The sequence below is a fragment of the Camelus dromedarius genome, chromosome 21, assembly GCF_036321535.1.
Source record: "Camelus dromedarius isolate mCamDro1 chromosome 21, mCamDro1.pat, whole genome shotgun sequence".
Taxonomy (NCBI): domain Eukaryota; kingdom Metazoa; phylum Chordata; class Mammalia; order Artiodactyla; family Camelidae; genus Camelus; species Camelus dromedarius.
In genome coordinates this window covers 37,094,161-37,115,477 of record NC_087456.1, presented here as the reverse complement: position 1 = coordinate 37,115,477, position 21,317 = coordinate 37,094,161, and the positions used below count along the sequence as shown (strand labels likewise).

General features: G+C 61.9%; 1 protein-coding gene across 1 annotated transcript in view; it reads right to left on the bottom strand.

Moving 5' to 3' along the window:
- Window positions 1–1,661: 1,661 nt before the first annotated feature.
- PKP1 (plakophilin 1) overlaps window positions 1,662–21,317 on the bottom strand; it is a 40,802-nt gene continuing 21,146 nt past the window's right edge. Inside the window, exons 3-14 of the mRNA XM_064477312.1 lie at window positions 17,687–18,081; window positions 15,065–15,209; window positions 13,899–14,106; window positions 12,842–13,019; window positions 11,448–11,562; window positions 10,161–10,316; window positions 9,273–9,449; window positions 7,907–8,060; window positions 7,386–7,572; window positions 6,863–6,947; window positions 5,473–5,579; window positions 1,662–4,300 (exon numbers count right to left, since the gene is read on the bottom strand). Of these exons, the coding sequence (XP_064333382.1) occupies window positions 5,505–5,579; window positions 6,863–6,947; window positions 7,386–7,572; window positions 7,907–8,060; window positions 9,273–9,449; window positions 10,161–10,316; window positions 11,448–11,562; window positions 12,842–13,019; window positions 13,899–14,106; window positions 15,065–15,209; window positions 17,687–18,081 (1,875 nt within the window). The 3' untranslated portion in view covers window positions 1,662–4,300; window positions 5,473–5,504. The remainder of the gene's footprint in view (window positions 4,301–5,472; window positions 5,580–6,862; window positions 6,948–7,385; window positions 7,573–7,906; window positions 8,061–9,272; window positions 9,450–10,160; window positions 10,317–11,447; window positions 11,563–12,841; window positions 13,020–13,898; window positions 14,107–15,064; window positions 15,210–17,686; window positions 18,082–21,317) is intronic.

The following is a 21,317-nucleotide window of genomic DNA, read 5'->3' as shown; positions in this document are numbered from 1 at the left end:
GGTCCTAGCGGGCCCCGGGCAGCAGGGGCTTCTGAGGCACCGGAGGTCGAACGAGGCCCAGCACAGCCCTCGAGTCAGGCCCGTCCTACCCTGTCCTCAGCTCCGGGGAGCTGCCCAGAGCGCTTGGGCTGGCCCCGAGGAGGCCGGGTTCTGCCCCGGGGCTGCCACAGACATGCCGCGTGACCCTGGGCGAGTCTCCGTGGGCCTCGGTTTCCTCATCTGTGAACTGCACTTAGAGCCCTGAGCTCTGCCTGTCTCGCTGGGCGAAGTGAACAACAGCATGGACGGTGGGCACCTAAGGCTTCGACCAGTAACAGGGCTGTTTGGCGGCCCCTCCAGCAGAAAGACTGTTGTTGTGATTAATAATGTCTGCTTGCTCCTCCTCCGGCCGTGAGGTGAGGCCTGAAGGCTACTGTGTCTCCAGGGTAGCCTGGACTCCAGGGGGAGCCAGGTCCTGGGCTGGGTCAGGCACGAAGGGGCCGGAAGACACAGCTTCACGGCTCAGCACGGAGGGGCTGTGGGCCGCCTGGGCGTGGCGTCCGGGACACGCAGCAGTGGGACTCGGGAGACCCCCCACCTTGCAGTCGGGGTTTCCAGTGGCTCCTGGCACCCCCAGTTCCTCAGCAAGTGTTCTGGGGGTCCAGAGGGCTTGCCACCCTCTTGGCCAAAGATGGTCGAACTGTCCCTTTGTCACTCCTACCGTAAGTGCACCCGCTTCCCGCATAAAACCGTTTCTTCACCAGGAGTTACACTTCCCCAGGAATCACATCACCCCTGGGGACTATCGGGCAGCGAGACAACGAATCCACACGTGGTTTCCGGTCACCTTCTGTTCCCAGTCTGGGGACCGTGATCCGCAGAGCTGCCCGCACCCGAGGCGTGTGCGTTCCTGTGCTCCTGACAACTTACTGAGGAGATGCATATTGATTTCGAATCTGTAGTTTGAGCTCACATTTTGGAGCCAATACACACTTTCAGGAGGCCCCAGACCTAGTGTATTAACAATCTGGGCTGCAGGCAGGCGGTCTCTCTCCCTTGGGCCGAGGCTCAGCCTTCTTCCCTGGCCTCCCTGACCATCACCCGCTGAGAAGTGACCAGGAGGTCAGGGCCATGGGATCGAGAGAGGTGTCACTGTCCTCCCAGGCTGGGAAGGGTCATCTCCAGCCTTCCCTAAGTATTTCCAGCCTCCTCTGGGGGGTGCCCACAGCTGTCCATCCATCCAGGCCACACTTGGAGGTTATTACCCCCGTGTCTTAGAAAGTTCCATGTGCCGTCTTGTTCCTTATGGGCCTCTTGAGGTGGGGGCCCCCACATCCTTGGCTTTTGTGACCTCTAGCCCGTCCCGCAGGACCCGGGGAGAAAACGCATCCAGCAGACGCAAGCTCCTTTGCGGCCCCGGAGATCGCAATCCCCCAGATGCCTGCCCGGGAGTGTTCCCCTGGGGCGCCTTTCCCTCTGCAAGCCGTGTGACGTCGGGTGCGTCTGTCCCCTCCCTAAGCCCCACGTCATTTATGTGTAACATGAAGGCAGCACCACAGCGTCCTCTGCCCGGTGCTGCCCTTGGTCCACGCCGGGCGCAGGGCCAATGAGAGGAGACCCTGGAAGGAGGGGCGCGGCCCCATCCGTCCTCAGCGGCTCCCCAAATAATCCACTGCTTGAAATTGTTCAAAGAAACGCCAGCAATTTATTGATTCCCTGTATTTCCAAAAAAGCAAACACATAGTGTATCCCCCAGGGAAACTGGGCCCAGCCAGCCCAAGGTTCTTATACAAACACGGAACACAGGGGAGGGTGGCCGCAGAGGGGCTCTGGACATCTGCAGTGCCCTGGACATCGCCCTTCTGCACCCCACCCACCTAGACAGAGCCCCTGCCTTGGCCGTCCCAGCTTGCCCCCTCCCGCAGCTGGGGTCGCACTGCTGGGCTGGCCCCACTGGGCAGGCTGCTGGTGGCCAGTGACCAGATCTGCCCTAGCACTGGAGGCCCTGGGTCGGGGCAGGGACAGAGAGACACTGAGGGTCTGTGTCTTTGGCCCCACGTAGGAGTGTCTTGTTTTGGGTATCGAGCCTGGGGCATGAGGCCAAGATGCAGCTGACACACGGAGCTGTGCCTCCCTGGGGCCTGGATGCGGACGGCCCAGCAGAACCCTGGCTCCTGTCTCTAGAAGATGCACCTGCAGGCCCTTCCCAGTTTGGCCTCTTCCAAAGTGACAGTCCCGGTTGGCTGGCCGCAGAAGTCACAAGAGAGATGACCAAACCAGGCCTGGCTTAACTGTCCCCCTCACCTACTTGGGTCTGAAAAACTGCCCATCCCCAAGGCGAAGGCTGGGCTGGGCTTCCTCACCTGCGAGGGAAGGAGGGCTTCGAGCAGTCAGGGCCGCGCCGAGGGAAGGGCGCCTCCCGGGGTGGTCGTGAGCTCACTGTCAGGGGCTGTCTCCCTCTCTCCCTGGACAGTCCTCTCACACTGGGGACCACAGGCCTCTTCTTTCCTCCAGGAGGTGAGCCTGTGAGCACGGGGTGTGGTCTGTGCGCCCACTGATGGACCCCGAGAGCTTACACCACTGCTGGCTCTGCAGCGTTTCTTTAAGAAACGAATTCCTCTGGGCCCCGGGGGCCAGCAGAGCGGTCACCCCGAACCTACACCCGGGACAGTCTGCTGGGACCAGCTGCCCCCTGAGAGGGAGGCGCGGGCCAGGAGCAGATGTCCACCGTGAGTGACGGGGAGGGGGTGACAGTCCCAGCAGCAGAGGCCGGTCGGCCGCACACGGCCTGTCATTGTGTGTCTGCCCCCTGAGTCCCGCTGCCAGGTGTCCCAGCAGACAGGTCCTGGGCCCAGAGGTGCTTCCGGTTCTGCCTCCTGGGGTGAGCAGTGGGGCCGGACTAGGGGGAAGTGCGGGCGGGGAGGAGACTTGCGGGGAGGAGGGAGGAGCACCTTCAGTGCCAGAGGACCTAGGCTCCGTCCTGCGTCCCGTCATCGCTGCTGCAGGGCCGGGAGGCTGCAGCCAGGAAGGCCTGGGGATGCCACAGCCTGCCCCCATCGTGCAGGACAGACTCAGGGCTATTTGCACAAGCCTTTCCCTCAGGAGGCCCCTCCTCTGCTTCTCACCCGAAATGCAAAGGAGTTGGGGTCTCGGTGTGGCAGGTGCCTCTGATGGGCCTCTTTTATCACATCCCCTGTGGTTTTCACAAACACAGAGCAGGGACAGATGGCTGGGGCTCCGGGGAAGGAGCAGAGACAGCCATGGCTGGGCTGGCTGGTGCTGTGATGTGACAGTCCCTTCTGATCTAGCCAAATCCCTTCCTCCAAGGCTCCCAGGACCCAAAACACCCACTCACTTGAATGTCGGCCCATGCACTGGGAAGTACCCTCTTGGCTAATTCCCACTGAGGCTGGAGCGGGTCGCTGCCCAGCCTAGCCTGCCCACCGCCCTCACCCCAGGAGTATGAAGACCAGCAGCCGTCCCGACAGCTCCTGGGCTGTGACCACCACGCTGCCTTCTTCCTCCTGCAAAAAGTAGGTGACAAGCCCCCTGAAGGTAGGGGCTTCACAGGCCAAGGCTTCTCTGACAGGCATGCAGCCTGAGAGAGTGGCCAGCCCCCCTCGCTGGCTCTGACTCTTGGGGCAGACTTCACATAGCAAAGCAAGCAAGCCTGTCCTGGCCTGTCTTCAGGAGCCCACGCCCCGCCCAGCCCCGTCCCCGTGGCACTGCGGGGAGGCCGCCACAATCAGACAGCTCAATTTTCCCAGGAGATACACTGAACCCTGCCAACCTCCCTTCCTGCAAAGCTGCCTCCTAAGAGGGGGAGCCCCAGCCCCAGCTACTCCCGCCCCCTGCAGGACACCTCGTGGGCCTGGCCCTGGGGAGGACCCCTGCCCTGGCATGACACACTTTGGAAACCAGGGGCAGCTAAACCAACAGTACACGGACATGCCCACGAGGGCATGTCGTGCCCGGCTGCAAGCCAGCAGCTCACCCAGCTCTGCAGTCTGAGGTCCGGCTGTCAGCACTCGTGCATGCACGTGCACACACACATGACAAACGTGTATATGTACCATTTCTCAGCGAAAGAAGTATTAACATTAGATGTAAGCCCCCTTAACTCAAGAAAAGCCCCCCCGCCCTCCCCAACCCCCATCGCCTGTCAGTTCCCCCAAGGAAAAAAAAAATCTAAAAATAAATCCATCATCCGCGGCGTCCCGGTTTGCTCTCAGCTGCGTTTGAATGTTTCCAAATACTGCACAGGTGGACAGAATAACCCCTCCAGCAAGGCCTGGGTCTTCTCAGCTGGGTCCAATCACTTCTGGAAAAGGAGGAGGCCTCCGGTCAGCAGCCAAGGAGATGCATCCACACTGCCATTCTCATCAGCACATCCCTCCTCCCACCATGCGCCCCGGGCCCGAGACCGGGGTCAGGCTGTCCCTGGACACGTTCATAGGCTGCTCCTGTTGGGTTAGAAGCTCGTCAGCCTCGCCCCCCGCCCACCCTGTCCCTCTGTGGTGCCCGGCACACCGCAGTACTAAGCACCTAGGCTGTGCCCATCAGGCACCTGTCAAATTCGGCTTCTCTCTTCCTGCCCTCCTGTTGTCGGAGCCTGTCTGCCAGGAGAGGGTGTCCGAGGTCTAAGTGAACCTTTGTCTGGACCAAAGTTGTAGCCCTCCCCCCACCAGGAGCCTCCTCAGGTGCCGGGATTGGGGTGCTGGCAGACACCAGGGCACCAGGAAGTCCCCCTTGAGCTCAGAAGACCCTGTCTTCACCCCTGACTCTCTGCAGGTGGCTCCACCCCAGGGCCGCCTCTGGTGACCCTCGAGGGTTGACGATGCCTGGTTTGAGTATCTGAGCCTGGCCCTGGGCTTACCTGCCTCAGAATCACTTTGGATACTTATTTTAAAATGTATTTTCCTGGACCCAGGAGCTACAGAGTCAGAACTGCTGAGTGGGGCCAGGAGCGTGTGCAAGTGTCCCAGCGAGGCTAATGAAAGCGCAGGCTTACAAGTCTTTGTCAGAAATACTGGATCTGAGTTTTTCACCTCTAGATCCATCAGCTGGACATCAGCGTGTCCACACGAGACGTGTGCAGAGACTGGGAAATGGGCCATATCAGGGACAAGAAGGTGAGCTGCAGAAGCCCAACGCTGAACAACATCCTGTGTGACTGCAGGGGCGCCATTCACACTGCAGTCCACTAGACGGCACCGCCTGGGTTGTGCAGTGTGCGACCTACACGGCCATACCAGCAGCTCTGCCAGACCTCTGGCCTGTGATGTGACCAGGACACTGCACGTCCCTGATGTCCTGGGGTGGGACAGGCAGTGGCACCCTGGCCAGGTGGTCCATGCGGCTGTCCTCACAGACCTCGTGTCTGCCGACCAAAGGCTGCGTCTGCGTCCCTGGGGAAGTGGCCTGGCCCCTTCTGAGCCTGGCTGAGGCTGCTGTGGGGTCCTGGGCATCCCTGCCCGGGGGGCTGGCCCTTACCTGGAAGCTGGACTTCCCTGGGCAGCCTCCTCTTAGAACCGGGACGTGAAGTTCCTGAAGCTGCTGGGCCCGGCCAAGGTTCCCAGCATGTTCCTGTCGAGACCTTGCTGCAGGGGAGAGACAGCAGCTGCTTGAAACATCCTAGGATGGATGGTGTGAGGCGTCCTGCAGGGCCCGAGACTGCCCCCCGAGGGCCCCTGGGCTTGCCCAGGCCCTCAGGACACGCTGTGTGTGTGTGTGCCAGGGCTAAAGCCGGTCCAAATGTGCAACCAAACACAAGGCCACTCACGTCTGTGAGCCAGCTGAGATGTGTCTGGAGGTCCCCCAGCACACGAGTGCCCCACCTGCCTCCGCAGGAGTTTGCATCAAGGCAGGAGGATTTAGCTAATGCTGGTTCCTCTTTACACAGAGCAAGCACCAAGATCAGAGCAGAAGAGGTGTTTGTTTTCTGCCTTCTGACTGTTCTGCTTTCTTTAAAAACCCCAACAAGAGCTCTGGGCAGGGAGGTCAGGCCCAGCAGCCTCGGAGGGGCACTGGGAGGAGCCCTGATGGGAGACTGGAGTCTGGAGGGGCTGGCTGGGGTCCAGGAGAGGGACCACGTCTCCCAGTCAGGGCTCCCCCCAGCCCCGCCCAGAAGCCCTGCCCGCTCCCTGGCTGACCTGTCTCTGACTGTAGCCACAGGGTGTCCGAGCCGGAAGCCTGAGCCCCGCCAGCCCCACGGTCCCACTTCTTCTGTCTCCTGCCCGTTAAGGCCACCTCACCCCTGCCCACACCACAGAGGAGGGGCCGGGTTGGTGTGAAGCCCCGACAGCACAAGGCCTGGCTCTGCGGCTGGAGAGGCGGCAGATGCCGAGGATGGAGGAGCAGGGCCATCTCTGGACAGGTCCAGCAGCCCCGTCTCTCGCCCCCTCGGCCACACAGCGTGGGGAAGCAGTCTTCTGAGAGCTGCTTTCACCCTGAAACTCTCTCCTCCAAACCCCCAATGTCTCCCCAGGGCCAAAAGCAAACTCTTTAGTCTGAACTTGAAGGGGTAACCTAGACCAAACCTGCCTTCCCAGCCAGAGCACACCCACGCCCCCAAGTGAATGCCGTGCCTTTTGCCCACCTGCTTTTCGGTTCGCTCCCGGGGGGCCCACCCCAGACCTGACACACTTCATCCGTCTCCTCTGCCCTCCACGCACCCCGCACCTCCTCCTCAGACCCTGGGCTGAGCAGCGTGGGAGCCTGGGCCACGTCCACTGTCACGTGCGTTCGTCTGGAGTGAGGCTCAGTCTCCCTGACCTGGTGGGGCCTGAGATCTACCTCTCTCTTCCTGATCCATGCAGACCCAATCCAGGGCAGGCAGAGTGTGGGAGAGCCTTGCCAGCAGGGTCAAAGGTGTGGGCCTTACCTGTCTGAGGATGCCCTGCAGCTCCTTGCTGGCCCACATATCAGACAGGAGGAGTCGGGCAGCCTCTGCAGCCCTGGGCGAGGCACTGGGCAGATGAGAAGTTCATCTGGGGGTGAGACTCCAGGAGACTCGGCGTGAACACCCCTTCCCTCCACCCTCACCTTTCCGTGGGGGGCCCCAGCGTTGCCTCAGAGAGAAGCCCCACTGAGGGTCCCACTACACAGTGGGCACAACCCCTCGCCCCTGCCCACCTGGAGGTACCCCAGGACTGTCTCTGGAACTCTCCATGCCCACCCCTGGCCTTGTCCCAGGAGGAGAGCAGAATAAAGTTCCCACACAGCTGAGTCTGCTGCTCCGTGCCTCCTGCTGGCCCACGAGGACTGAGTGTCCCTCAGGTTCCCCGGCCCAGAAGTGTGCTGCCCAGAGGCCGCACTCAGCTTCTGGAACTTCCCTCCATTGGAGCTGTCCTGCCCCGCCCACCTGCTGTCCTGCCCCGCCCACCTGCCAGCCCTGCCCCGCCCACCTGCTGCGACACAGGTTGATGACATTGTTGATCATACTGCTGGAGAAATGCTGCTTGGCCACCTGTGGCTGGGAGGCCATCAGGTTCCTCACGGTGTAGCAGGCCGAGGACAAGATGTCTTCCGAGTTGCTGGTGTTGCCAGTGTGACTGGTGAGGAGCCTGGTCACCTCTGGGAACACCTGGTTCCCTGGAAGAGAAAGGAGTGGAGGGCACAGGGTCAGATGACCGGGGGCTCCCCTTGGGACCACAGTCCTGGGCTGCCCTCAGCGGGGATCCTCGCAAGGTGGCCCCTCAGGGCTCAATTCTAGCTCCAACCCAGGGCTTGGGAAGGGGTGTGACCTCACATACCTGCTCCGCATCCCCGGGCGACTGCCCCTTCCTACCTCCAAGCCTCTCCTGGGCCGGCTTCCCCCCACCCGGACGCTCCCCTGGGGAGTGGTGAGAGGATGACCGACCGTCCAGCGGGCTCTGGAAAGCAGAAGTCCTTCCAGAGGGGTGGTCTGGCCCGTGTGGGCACTCACCCATCACTCGGTGCAGCACTGGGTGGCGGGACATGTTGCTCAGCAGGGAGGCTCCAGACCGCACCACGTCGGAGTTGCCGGATTGCAGGAGGCGGGCGATTTGAGGCAGGCCCTTTTCCTTCAGCCCAATCAGCTGGCTCATGCCGCTGGACATCTGAGGAGAAGGAAGAGTGAGGCTGTCGCCTGGACTTCAAGGCACCACAGCAGGCAGAAGGGGGCCAGTAACCCCAAACCGAGACCCCCCAGAGCTACTGCTCTTCTCTTCCATGTGGGAAGCCCTGGCAGACAGACACAAACCTGCTCTTACACTGGCAACTGCAGAACCCACGCCCCGGCAAAAAGGCACCTGTGCCTGGACCCCAGGTGAGGGCTGAGAGGGAAGTCCGGCCCCTCACTCGGGGGGTGCGGGCAGAGCCAACCTCCAGACTGAGCCAGTCCCAGCGGCCACCGCGTGGCCCACTGCGTGGCCCACTGCCTCTGCTCTGTCTGCCGCACGTTCCCAGCAGTATCTGCTCACCTGAAGCCTAGGTCGACACACCTGTCACCTAAAGAGGTGCTGACCGCCTTCTGCCACCTTCCCTGCCTCTGCAGAAGTCAGGACAGGTTTCTCGGAGCTTAGCTGAGTCAAGGATGGGTAAGCATGGGACTGAGCCACGTGGAGAGGCAAGCCAGGTCCCCCGGAGGGAGGTTATCCCATCCGGGCCTCTGGCAGCAAAGCTATCCTAGCCGTCACCTGGCTCAGGTTGGTCTGGGTTTCTCGAAGACCCTCCACCCATCCTCTCACAGCGGGAAGGTCCTGCTTTGCCCCCAACTCACCCTTGTCCTGCTTCCGCCCGCCCTGCTTCTGTCCTGCGCAAAGGTGAGGGAGGGTTGGCTGCCTCTCCGTCTCCTTGTTCGCTAACATGCCTCCTACAGCTCCACCCACTCCATTATGTCCTCCAAACTAACTGGCCTCGAAATCTTTCCTAATTCTGCCCCATCTTCCTCCGGGCCTGCCTATACCCTCTTTTCTCACCTGCCAGTTCAGCAAACCAGACATCCCTCCTGCCATAAACATACCCATCATCCCGGTCCCCTGCCTCCCCCCACCAGGCACAGTCTGGGGCTAGCACGGGGCCAGGAACCATGGGCCAGAGGGGATTCTGTGGCACAGACAGAATCCAGGAGGCCTGGGTTCCACAGCCCCATCCTCCACCTGGGTGTCACCTCATGTCCCCAGGGCCCGGCCCAGATGGCCCACTCGGGCAGGAACAGGCTCACGGGGAGACCGGGAGCAGAGCCTGGATTGCAGCTGGAGGGACTGGGCGGGCGGGGGGGGCTGCGGAGGGGTGGGGGCGGGCTCGGGGGCGCTGCGGGCGGCGCTCACCAGCCCCTTGCTGGCCGTCAGGTTCTGCAGGGCCCCGGCGCAGGCCTCCAGCGTGGCATCCTTCTTGCTCTTGCCCATGAGGTTCAGGTAGGTGCGGACGGCGTCCGAGTGGTACAGCAAGCTGCTGCCCGTGGGGCTGGGCTCCTCCTCAGGCAGCGGGCAGTCGTAGTTGTTGTTCTGCGGATGAGAGGCAGGTCGATAGGGGCCAAACCCACGCATCCGCTCCCCAACCTCAGGGCCGCGGTTCCGGACCAGGGAGCACCCGCCACCCCTCCTGCGTGCACTGTGGCTGGGGCATGGGCATGGGCATGGGCATGGGGCATGGGGCAGAGGGCATCCTCCGCGCTCCAGGCCAGCCTCCGCCCCGACCTCCCAGCTGTGAGGCTGCTTCGGGTCTCACAACAGGATGCCTCCTCCCCTCCCAGAGTCAGACCCTGAACCTGACCCGCTCTGGGCCAACAGGGGCGGTCCAGGACCCAGCTTCCACAGCCTGCCCAGTGGAGGCAGGCGGCCCCTCCCTCCACAGCACCCCTCTGCTTCCGGGGTGACCTGGGGAGCTCAGGAGGCAGTGGGAGGCAGGCTGGCCCGCAGCCCTCGGGGTGAGGGAGAAGAGGGGAGGTTTTACTAACACACGGTGAAAGACCAAGGCCTGCAGACAGAGGGCTGGAGCTTTAGGCTCTAGGGGATCTGGGCTCCGTGGTCCCAAGAACACAGCCCCCCTCCGTGGCGTGTGGAAGGCGGAGGCCCCTCCCAGCTCCCAGGGCAGCGGTCCCCCGGCCAGGGTTTAAGCAAGGGCCTGACCCCTGGGGCTGGTCTCAGGCCCCGGCAGGGCAGAGAGGGGAGGTGGGCGGGGCAGGGGGCCCCGGGGGGCCTGGTGGGCGGGCTCACCATCATCCTGTCGCTCTTGTTGCTGAAGCAGCCAGTGGAGGACTTCTCCGTGTAGGCGTTGCGGGCGTTGTACTCCAGCTGGCGGTAGCGGGTGGGCACCTCGGCGTCCAGGCGATAGGAGAGGTTGTGCAGGACGCACATGCAGTTCTCCACAGACTGGGGGCCAAGCAGAGCTCGCGCTGAGCCCCTGCCAGGCCCCTGCCGTCACCAGCGAGAGGGCCGGGCCCCACGGCTGCTCTGGGACGGGGTGGGGGGGACAGCATAGGCCCTGCCCACCGCAGTCCGAGAAGGCCCCCAGGGACGCTTCCTGGGACCCGGGTTTGAATCGGGTCCTGCCATTTCCAGCTGTGTGTGTGGATGACCTGCTCTGCCTCTCTGGGCCTCAGTTTCCACCAGCTTCACTGGCTACTAGAGAGGCTACCCACGGAAAGGACCCACAGGAGGCCCAGCACATCGTAGGACACAGACAGTGGCTACCGTTTCTGCGGCTCTGGCCAACATGCAAGGGTCAGCCTGGGCTCTGGAGGACACACCCCTTCAGAAGCAGCCCTGAGCAATTCAGGTTCAAAACCATCAAGTCCCCAGGAGTCCACCATCCCCTCTTTAATGGCGGGACCTCCGTCCTGCTGTGTGGGAGGGCCTTGGCCTGCAGTTTATCTCCTGCCATGGTTTCCCCTTTCTGTCTGTCTGTCTGTGCGGGTGTCCAGAGTCCCGAGGGGGAGGGAGGGTGGCTCTGCCAGGAGCCTTCTGGTGAGGCAGTGGGAAGACAGGAGTGGTGCTCAGGGAGGAGCAGAGACCCTGGGGCACCTGTGTATACCCCTCGAGCTAGGGGCAGCAGGTGCTCACGGAGAGCTCGCCCGGCGCCAGGTGCTCTCTCCCTGTTTTATCAACTAATTGAGTCCTTAAAACAAGCCCTGAGGTGGGTACAACGGTGGCCACCTTCATTTGAGCAAAGGGCAAACTGAGGAAAAGAGGCCACAGAAGCCCCTGCATTCACAAAGCCTCTAAGTCAGGGAGGATCTGCCCCTGTAGCCACCACCCCAGCGCCCGCCTGCCCACCCCCCCAGGGAGGGGTCAGGGCACTCAGCATCCAGATGTCCCCTCCCCTCCGCTGGCCAGGGCTCTGGGCTCCTTCCCACCATCAGGTCACGCCTTAAGAGACTCCCAAGAGTGCAGACCTGCCCTTTGGAGTCCGGGAGAGAGAAATGCCAGGACCTGGAGTCCCAGGCCACCCTCACTGGTCTGAGAGGAGTCTGGGGGCCGGGTGCCACCTGAGGGCTACCTCACCTTGTCGTCACAGCGGCTGGCTGCCACGCAGTTCTGGACATAGGCGAGGAGGGAGTCAATGAGCCCAGTGTAGTTTCGCATCGTCTGTCGGCCAGCGTCCGCGGAGCTCAGGTTCCTGATGGAGGAAATGGGGAGGGGGAAGCAGGGAGGAGAAAGAGAGGGGTGGAGAGAGGGGGAGAGGGAGGGGGAGGGAGAGAGCGTGGTGAGGGCCATGGGAGCGGAGAGAAGGGGCCGAGGGGAGGGGGCGGAGGTTGGAGGAAGAAGGGGCGGGAGAGGAAAGGAATGAGGGGGGAAGCAAATGACGGCAGAGGAAGGAAGGAGACATCACGCAGCCAGTTCTGCTCAGGCCCGGCAGAGGCGGGAGGGGGCCTCGTGGGAACTCGCTCTCCCACCCTTCTCCCTGCCCACTGGGGTCCCAGGCCCGCAACTTTTATGTGTCCACAGCTCCAGGGTAGCTGGCAGCCCGGGGCACACACCTGCCCTCACGGGCACTTGCTGAATGGGGGCTGGAAGCTCCGCCTGCCCTGTCTCTTCCTGGGGGGCAGCAGGAGCTCTGTGGGCTGCCGGGCAGGGGACCAGAGCCAGGGGTCTGCCCATCCCCGTGGAAGCTGCTCTGCGCCTGGTGGGCTCACTCCCCAGCAGACCGGGCCCCCTCCGCTGGTGGAGGTGGGGTGCAGCGGCTGCTGCCCCACCAAGTGCTTGAGTACCTTTCCACCTCCCCAGCCTCTCGCTCCCTGCAGGGGCTCCCGGGGGCGGGCAGAGAGGAGCACGTGCCTGCTGTGCCCTGGTTCTGGGGCTCCCAGGAGCTGGGGGCGACGAAGCCCTGCTAGAGCGAGGCGTGACCCTCAGGGGGTTTGTTCCTGGGCTCCACCTCCACACCCGCCCGCCCCCCCAGCCTGCAGACCTCCCTCCAGAAGGAAGCACACCCAGGTCCCTCTGACAGCAGCCGCCAGCGCCTTTGCCACACCCAGGGGCAGAACTCAGGAAACTCTGGGCAAAGCAGTAACATCTCTACGCCAAGGAACGTGGCAGCTGGTGTCAGCGCCGCAGCTGGGAGGTGACTCACTGGGAGCCAGTGAGGAGACATGTATCTAAAAGAACGCTCTTCGAGTAGCACAAGAAATGCCTTCCTCGTGGGGTGGGGCAGGCGGTGGTTGGGTGGATGCATGTGGATGGAGATGGGTGATGGGAGTTTGGATATTCAGATCCAAGCGTTCCCACTCTTGGGCTCCTCCTCAGAGGGGGTTGTGGGGTCCTGAGCCTTATCCAGTCCCAGGGAAGTTAGGAACGCTGGGCTGTCTGGGAGTCCACCGTGAGGCCAGGCAGGTGAGAGCCCCCTGCCTGGCTGAGCCTTGGCTGAACCTTGGCTGAGAAGGGCCGCCCTCTGCCCCCACCTCAAGCAGCCCGTGGCGTTGAAGAAGACCTCGGGGTCCACGGCCTCCCGGGCCAGGTTGCTGTTGCCGTCACACCAGCCAGAGAAGGGGATGATGACACGGTCGGCCAGGACCGGCAGGGCTTCGGCGACCAGCTCCTCCTTCAGCTCGTCCGCAGAGGACAGGTTCCAGAGCAGCCCTGCAGATGGGGGCCGCCAGGCTCAGGAGACCGGACCAAGTACCCCCAACTCGGGCCAAACACGCCTCGCGCCCTAGTCTGTGGTCTGACCGGCCCCTCGTCTCAACTAGACTGCAGGCTGTTTGAGGGCGCAGCGTCCGGAGTTCTCTAGGCAGGTCAAAACTGTGCAAAAAGCATTTGGGTTCTTTTTTGTTTTTTGGGTTTTTTTGAGGGGCGTAATTAGGTTTATTTATCTATTTGTTTATTTTAGTAGAGGTACTGGGGATTGAACCCAGGACCTCGTGCATGCTAAGCACACAGCTCTACCACTGAATGTATGAATAAAACTCAGCGTTGGTGGTGGGACAAAAGTGCTGACCTCCGTAAATCTGGAAATAAATGGCATCTGTAGACTAAACATACATATACACCCTCTCCCTCTCAATCAAAACATTCGATTGATCAGGGTTTGAATATAAATTCCAGCACTCAGAATCTTCTGACGTCCTGCTTTCCACCTGAAAGTCATCCCTAAGGTACTGTTACTCTGTTCCTGGCCTCAGCCTCCCCGTCCAGTTCAAGGTCTTCCCAGTGACTTCTGTCTCCTGTGCCCCCATCCTGAGTGCTTGCCAGCATGTTTTTGGACACAGGGTAGGTGCTTAAGACCTGTGAGCCCTGCCCACACCCACCGTACTCTCTCCTCTTCACCTGCAAATCCCAGGGTCTGATGAGTCCGGGTCCACCCTTGCCCTCTAGCCTCAGAAGGACCTGGCACAACACCCAGGGTCACCAACTGGACACCGCTAACCTGGCCAGCCCCAGGCCCACGGGGCTCCCTCGGCCAGCGGTCTGGCTCCTGCCCCCCCAACCCCCCGACTCCCCGTGGCTGGGGCTCCCCACCTGTCAGCTGCTTCTGGATCTCGGTGCTCCCGGTCCTCCTCAGGAGGCTGACGGCCTCGCGGATCCCGTTCTGCCTCCGGGTCTCCAGCTTGTTGGCCGGGCTCCGGAACACCAGGTTGCGCAGGGCGCCGGCTGCCGCCTGCTGCACATTCTGGTTGGGGCTGCGGAGGAGGTCCACCAGCTTGCAGATGCCGCCCAGCTGATAGACCTGTGGGGACAGGCGGTGAGGCCGGGCTGCGACGCTCTGCTCGGAGCACTGCTACGCAGACCGGGAGGGCCACTTTCGGTTCCCAGACATCCAGACGACCGACGTAAATGAGCAGTGCGGAGCGATGGCAACCATCGGAGCAGGGGCCGAGGCGGGGATTCAGAGCCAGCTCCCCGACACCTGAGCCCTGCTCTCCTCTGGAGCGTGGGATGAGGACCAGACGGGAACATGCGTACAAATGCTCTTCAGAATCCTCGGACTGGGGGCAGGGTACCGCTCAGCGGTAGAGCTTGTGCTTAGCACGCACGAGGTCCTGGGTTCCATCCCCAGTACCTCCATTAAAATAAATAACCAATACCCAATTACCTCCCCGTGGAAGAAAATTAAAAAAAATTAAATCCTAGGGCAGGTCAGACGTCAGGGAGGCCCTCTCTGGGAGCACTTTTCCTCTGGCAGGGACTTGATGCAGAGGACCCTGCACACTCTGAGAATCACATTTCTGGTTCCACACCCCTGCGCTGACCACAGAGTCCTCCGGTGTCCTCTCTGCCAGCCACGCTCGGGACACAGACAGAGACAGAGAGAGACAGACAGCGTGACAGACACACACAGACAGACAGACAGACAGAAAAGGGGTTTGGGAGGAAGTTGAAGGGTAGGAAGTAGTCCCGGTCACTAGTGGAATCTGACAAGGGGCTTCTGCTGGACTCAGGGCTGTCACCAAAGAGCCTCTTCCACGACCAATGTAGGAAACACTACTGAGTGATGTCCCCTCGGCCAGGGAGCTCTGCTCTCCACAGAGGGGCAAGATGCCCGCGCTGATTTCTCCCAGCCCCAGGCAGCTGGGCAAGGGGGGAAGCAGCCAAAGGAGCCAACCGTCAGCGCCCCACCAGCTCTAACACAGGGTCAGGCTGCCCCGCCCAGGCCCCAGGGGCGCAGGCTGCACACAGCCACCTACCTGCTGCTTGGCAGACTCATCCTGGAAGCAGGTGTGCTGGATGTAATAGGCTCCGATGGCCTGGCACTTCTCCTCCTGGGAGCTCAGGTACTGCACGGCCTTGGGGATGGTCAGCCCACTGCACTCAATGTCCTCACTGCAGATCCTGTGGGTCGGGCGGTGCGGGAGGGTTGCAGCGTGAACTGGGAGCCCTGGTGCGGGGGTTCGGAATCCCCCTTTCATACTGAGGTGCCGCAGCCTAGCCTGCCTTCTGAGAGCCAGAAGGAGGCAGCCCCAGGCCCATCTACTCTACCATCTCTCTGTGCCTGGTCCTGGGAAAATGGAAGAGAATGGCTGTGGGCCTGTCCACCTGTTCATGTCCACCCATCATCTACCACCACTATTATCCATCTTCCCTCCCTCCCTCCAAGCATCTGTCTGTGCGTCCTTTCATCCACCCATCATCCATCCATCCTTCCATCTTCCCTCCACCCATTCCTTCCAACCATCTATCTATGTCCATCCATTCATCCATCCATCTTCCCTCCATCCATCTATCCATGTCCATCCATCCATCCATCTGCCATCTGTCCATTTTCACCCCCTCCCTCCATCTATCTGTCCATCCCTCCCTCCACCCACCCATCCATCCATCCATGCATCCATCTCTCCCTCCTGCCTCCTTTTCCAAGAGTCTAGCTAATTCTTCTAACACAAAAATTATCGTGCTTGGTTCTTTTCCCATCCTCATGGCCACTGCTTTCTTTCTGACTGTGATCACTCTTATCGGGACTACAGCAGGAGACTCCCACAACTGGCTGTCCTCTCCACGGGCTTTCGTCCAAAATGTTACGCCCTTTCCCCAGGTTAGCAGTCCTGAAGCCCTGCTTCCTGCATTGTCCCCATCAACAGCTTCTCTATACGCAAGTTTAAGTTCAAACTGCTTAGACTGATATCCAGGTCATATGTTAGGTTGAACCATATGAAATGGCCGATAATCAACCTTTTCTGAGCCACAAAACCGGAACAACCCTGCTCTACCCCAAAAGTCTGGCTCTGCTGCATCCTGCTCGCTCCGCCCTAACGCAGCTCTGCTCCCGCAAGACAGCTGACATCACTGTATCCTGGCCAGTGCTGAGGGGGCCTGTGTCCCTTCCCCTCACTGAAGTCCCGCTGCTGTGAACCTTCCCAGGGAAAGGACACCTCTCTGCCAGGAGCCCCTCCGGCCCCGTGGTGCAGACTGCAGGCTGTTCCCCATCTAGTCTGTGTCCGGTTCCCACAGAGACGGGGGGGGGCGGGGTGGTGGCGGGGGCTGGAAAGGACAGCCCCTTCCTGGCACCCAGCCCCACCCTCCTAGGAATCTTCCCAGCCTTTCCAGAGGGAGCCCATTCCTCGTTCGTACCAGCCTCCTGCCCTGCCATTGCAGGCGCCCGACTCCATTTCTGGAGAAGTCACCCCTGGGGCAGAGCTCTCCGATCTTTCATGTAGTCCCCCCGCCTGCACTGAGAGAATGTCACCCAGCCATCTGCCAGTCAAACATCACCTCCGGATGGCCTGTCATGCATTCCCTTCCACGGCTCACCCAGCCCTGTCCTCTTGGGTCCCCAGTCTGGGGCAATGAGCCAGGGCCAGGTGCTGCCTTGGTCAGTCTCCAAGGCACAGAGCTTCTCAGTCCTTCTCCAGATCACCCTAAATGCACTTTATGGCCTTGGAACAGCTAGGAGAGGTCCGGCTTTGCAATGGCTCTGCTCATCAAGACAGTGTGGTGAGCAGGGGAGAGCACAGGGTGTAATGCCAGCTGTGTGGCCTCGGGCAAGGTACCTAACATCTGTGCCCGCTTCTCCTCCGGGTCCAGCCTGGAGGGACGGTGAGGGTTAGAGGTGAAGACTGCAGCGCTTCTGGGCTCCACAGGTGGGTAATCCTGCAGCTTCAGGGCGGCCCTGGGCCGTTCTGCGCATGGCTGCCTCCCTGCACTGACCACAGACCCTGCAGCACACTACATGCTCAACAAATGTCAGATAAATGAATAACAGAACACACGGTGGTTACAGAGAACAGCTCCGAGGGTCATGGGGCTCTGAGCCCTGGAGGGCAGGCCCTGCAACCCTTGAGACCTCATGGCTGTCCCTGAGGTACCCTGCACCCGCAGCTGTCTGCAGGACCCGCACTTCGTCTCCTGCGGTCCCACTCCCGGCACTGGGTCCTTTGTCCTGTGAGATGGGACAGGGTCCCTTTCTCACTGTCGACCCCAGGGCACACTCCTTTGCTTTTTTAGATGTGGGGACAGGCTCACATGCCCAAGCTTGGGGATCGTCACACTCGGGCCCAAGTTACCACACACACTGCCGGCCTATCCAGGGGTCTCTGAGCCGAAGGTCTGGGAGGGGCCGACAGTGGGCATCTCTCACAAGTTCCCCGTGGACGCTGGTGCTGCTGGTCAGAGGAACACGCTTTGGGAACCACCAGCCTAGCCAGCCTCTAACTCCCCTCCCCGTGTCCACACCGTGTGACCCTGTGACGCCCACACCCTCGGCGCGTCTGTTTCAGCCTCTGGGCTCTGCCTCCCGTCCACGCTGAGAACTCCCCTGGCGGACGGCCTGCCCCCCACGGCCCGGCCCGGGGCCCCAGCCCAGCGGCACTCACTTGGAGCTGGCCCGCGAGTGGCTGAAGGACAGGTCCTTGTGGCAGGAGGCAGGCGGGATGCTCCCCGGGTCCTGCCTGGAGGTGCAGGAGGGCGGGCGCGCCGGGAACTTCCTGGCTACCTTCTGGCCGCTGCAGCTGCTGTAGAAGCTGTAGCGGTTCTGGGTGGCCTTGTGGACCTTGCTGCCCAAAGTGCCCTTGCGCAGGGTGCCCCGGGGGTCGCAGTAGAGGTCGGGCTCGCTGCGGCTGGCTTTGATCTTCTCCATGAAGCAGATGTCGCTGCCCGCGCCAGGGGCTGGCCAGCCGCCCCGGGGGTGGTGCCGGCCCCAGCTCTCCATCTGGCTGTAGGAGCTGAACCGCCTGCTGTCAGCCTCCCGCTTGAGAGTCCCATTGTAGATCTGGTGGGGGAAGGAGAGAGGCTCAGTGGGGGGTCCAACCTGGGATCCAGGTCCAGCCGGCCCGCCCCACGCCCCTGATAATGGCCCTAGAATCCCAGAATGTTTGGGGGGGGGGAGCCTTAGCCAGCATCCCATCTAGCACTGTTCAAGCTGCAGGTGTGACCGTTACAGATTAGGAAAGCAACCTAGCAGACCTGACCATCACTTTTAAAAAACGGGGTCATGTAATGTATATATACCGCAATGAAAAACTCTCAGAGTGCAGTGCAGGTCGGCAGGACTGAGCTGTCAGGTGGAAGGAACGTCTTCCTGTGGGACGTCATCAAAGAAGCTGGACAGCCACCGAGGAGGCCCCACCTGGGCCCAGGCCAGGAGGGCATCAGGCCCAGGGAGGAGACGGGCCCTCAGCCCGAGTCCCCAGGCCCCGGCCCGGCCGCCCTGTGCCCTTCCCAGACCTCAGCAGCTCCCGACCTCCTTGGCTGCCTGTGCTCGGCACGGGGAAACTTCTCCTCTGGCCAGGACACTCTTCCACTGTTATTTTTCTGCTAAACCCCTCATCTTGCCTCCCCTCTGTCAGGGCAGGAAATAAATGGCAACAGGCACTCCCCGGGGACCCCTGGAGGCCAAAGGGGGAACATACCCGTCTCCCTGGGCCTTCTGCACAGGCAGAGGTGGCCCAGGGCTGCGGTGGGCTGCAGGGCGGCCTCCCGGGCTGTGCTGTCAGGCCGGCAGTGGGGAGAAGCTGGGCAGGGGCCCCATCCAACAGGAGAAGGTGTAACAGTGAGGGCCCCTAGGGCCCTGCATGGGAGAGTCAGCCGCCCTGGGAGGGGCCCACAAAGCCAGAGACCTGGGGGGGTGTGGTCCTAACAGAGCTGGGCAAGGGGCTGCCAGAGGAGCTCCCGGGCGCTGGGCCTGCCTGCTCTGACTTGTCCTGACACCAGAGGATCAACACACAGCCTGAGAAAGCCTCCACACAGGTGCCGACTTGGGGCTTGGCTCTGCCAGGATGAGATGGGGCCAAGTCCAGCAGCCCAGAGCCCGCCCGCCCGCCCCACCCCTCGAATGTGTGTGCACACCAACGCACGGGGAAGGTCCCTGGGCAGCTGGGTGATTACCCTCCACACCACATCTGGCCACCAAGGCTGGGGAGGGGCCTGCCCTTGGCAGGACCGCCTTCCCTCTCCGCAGGGAGAGACTTCAGAGCAGGAAACCACCTTGGGGTCTGGCTTCCGTCAGTAACGACCTCCAAAACTCAGAAGCCGCCGTTAGCCTTGGCCATGGTGCTCTGGTCAACTCCGCCCTCACACGCAGCTGTGCACTCAGGCAGGCACGGTTTTCTTCCTCAAACTGGGTCAAACCAACCAACCCCGAAGGGAACTGGTGTGTGGGGTCAGGGCAGAGGCTGGAGGAGAAGGGCTGCTCCCTGAGCACCAGTCTGCAGCAGGCACCATGCGGGCTCCTGGCAATTGGCCCCAAGGCTGGAGGCCGTGGCCACGCCCCCTCCCCTGTGTCTGTGGGAGGAGGGGGAGGCAGCACCTTGGAGGGAAGGCTGAGCTCTCCCAGCAGCGGGCTCCCGGGAGCCTTAAATGGAAATGCAACAGGAACTCTCAGTAAGTGACACTCCTGGTCCTCACCTCAGGTGCCCAATGGAGAATCCAAACGTTCCCCCAGCCCAGACCCAGTGCAGACGCACTCCCATGGGAAGGGCCAGCAGGCCGCCTTGCTGCGTCTCAGAGCGGGGGCTGCCCACAGGGGACAGGACGCTGGCTGCGCTGCGGCGCTGTCATGGGGGAGAAGCCAGAGCCCCTGTGGGTTGCATGTCTCAGCCCTTCATCTGCCACACCCCAGTGTCATCACCCCACCCAGCTCCGGTGATATTGCTGCTGGCGGTGGCCGAGGACTGCTGTGGATGACGCTCCCACCTTCATGACACTTTTCTGTCACTTTGACAAGCCGGAGCAAAGCTCCCTCTCAGCCAGGCTGCCTCTCCTAGTGCCAAGGGGGCCTGGGCTCCCCTCCAAGGCTTGGGCCAGCACTCCGGTGCAGATGGCCTGGGAACTCTGTCCCTTTCCTTCCATCTGCCTGAAAAGGCGGGGACATCGCGGGCCCACTGGGCTGAGACTTGACCAGCAGAGGGAGACTTGGGGGCATGAACACAGACGCTGGAGCCAGACGGCCTGGGTTGAGCTCTGGCCACATCATCTGCCCGATGGCCGCCTTGGCCACCTGTGCCTCAGTCTCTTCATCTGCAAAGCAGCATCACTGAGCCCAGGGCACAGGGCTGCTGGGAGAATTCAGTGCGTGGATGTTTGGCACTCAGCACAGCTGTGATGAAATGTTTGTCCAGGAGGAACCGCTGTGTCCCTCTGATGCTCAGAGGGGGACAGGCTGGCTGTCCCCGGAACTTCCCAAAGGGCCCGCCAGGTTGGCACACGAGGCGGATGAACCCAGGCAGCTGGGGAGAGGGGTGCACGCCGGCGTCTGGAGCCCAGGCTGCTGTGGCCCTGCGGCCGCAGGACAGCCTCCACAGGTGTCAGACAAACAGAGGAGCCTGGACGCCCGGATGGCTGTGTGACGAAACGGCACGGTGCTTTCTCGCGCGGGCGCTGTCAGCATTTGGGGCAGGACAATCCTTTATTGTTCTGGATGCCCCAAGCACTGCGGGATGTTGGGTGCCCCAGTCACACCAGTCACACCGGTCACACCTCATAGTCATTGTGACCTGTGAGAACGCCCCACAGACTGGACTGAGAGCGGGGCCGGCACGCGGCCACAGGGCAGCCAGGCCGGGTCTCCCAGGCCCACCCCCGCACTCAGACAGTGATCTGTTGGCAGCGCCCTCTGCTTTGGATACAAAGGACAGTGAGCCACTCACACTCGCCCCGTTGTCTGGTTCCCTAGTGCTTCCCTGGGAAACTCCAGCCTCAGGTGGGATGGTCCACGGCTCAGAACATTCTGGAGGCTAGACACTTGATCTCCTGGGAGCAGAGCTGACCCCTCGGCCAGACGGCAGCCTGGACGGCTCTGGGGAAGCCTGGGCGGTGTGTCTACCAAGACACGCTTCTGCACCTAGAAGCGACTTGGGTGCCTCCCCGAACCCAGCCTCTTCTGCTAATGACTTAGGTCCTGTGACCCATTTTCTTCCCTTTTTCCTTCCTTCTTGGAGAAGTGTGGAGTTCTGCCCCCCACTGAATGCTCCCCAGCACATCGGCTCTTCCTGTTCCTCCTAAATCAGG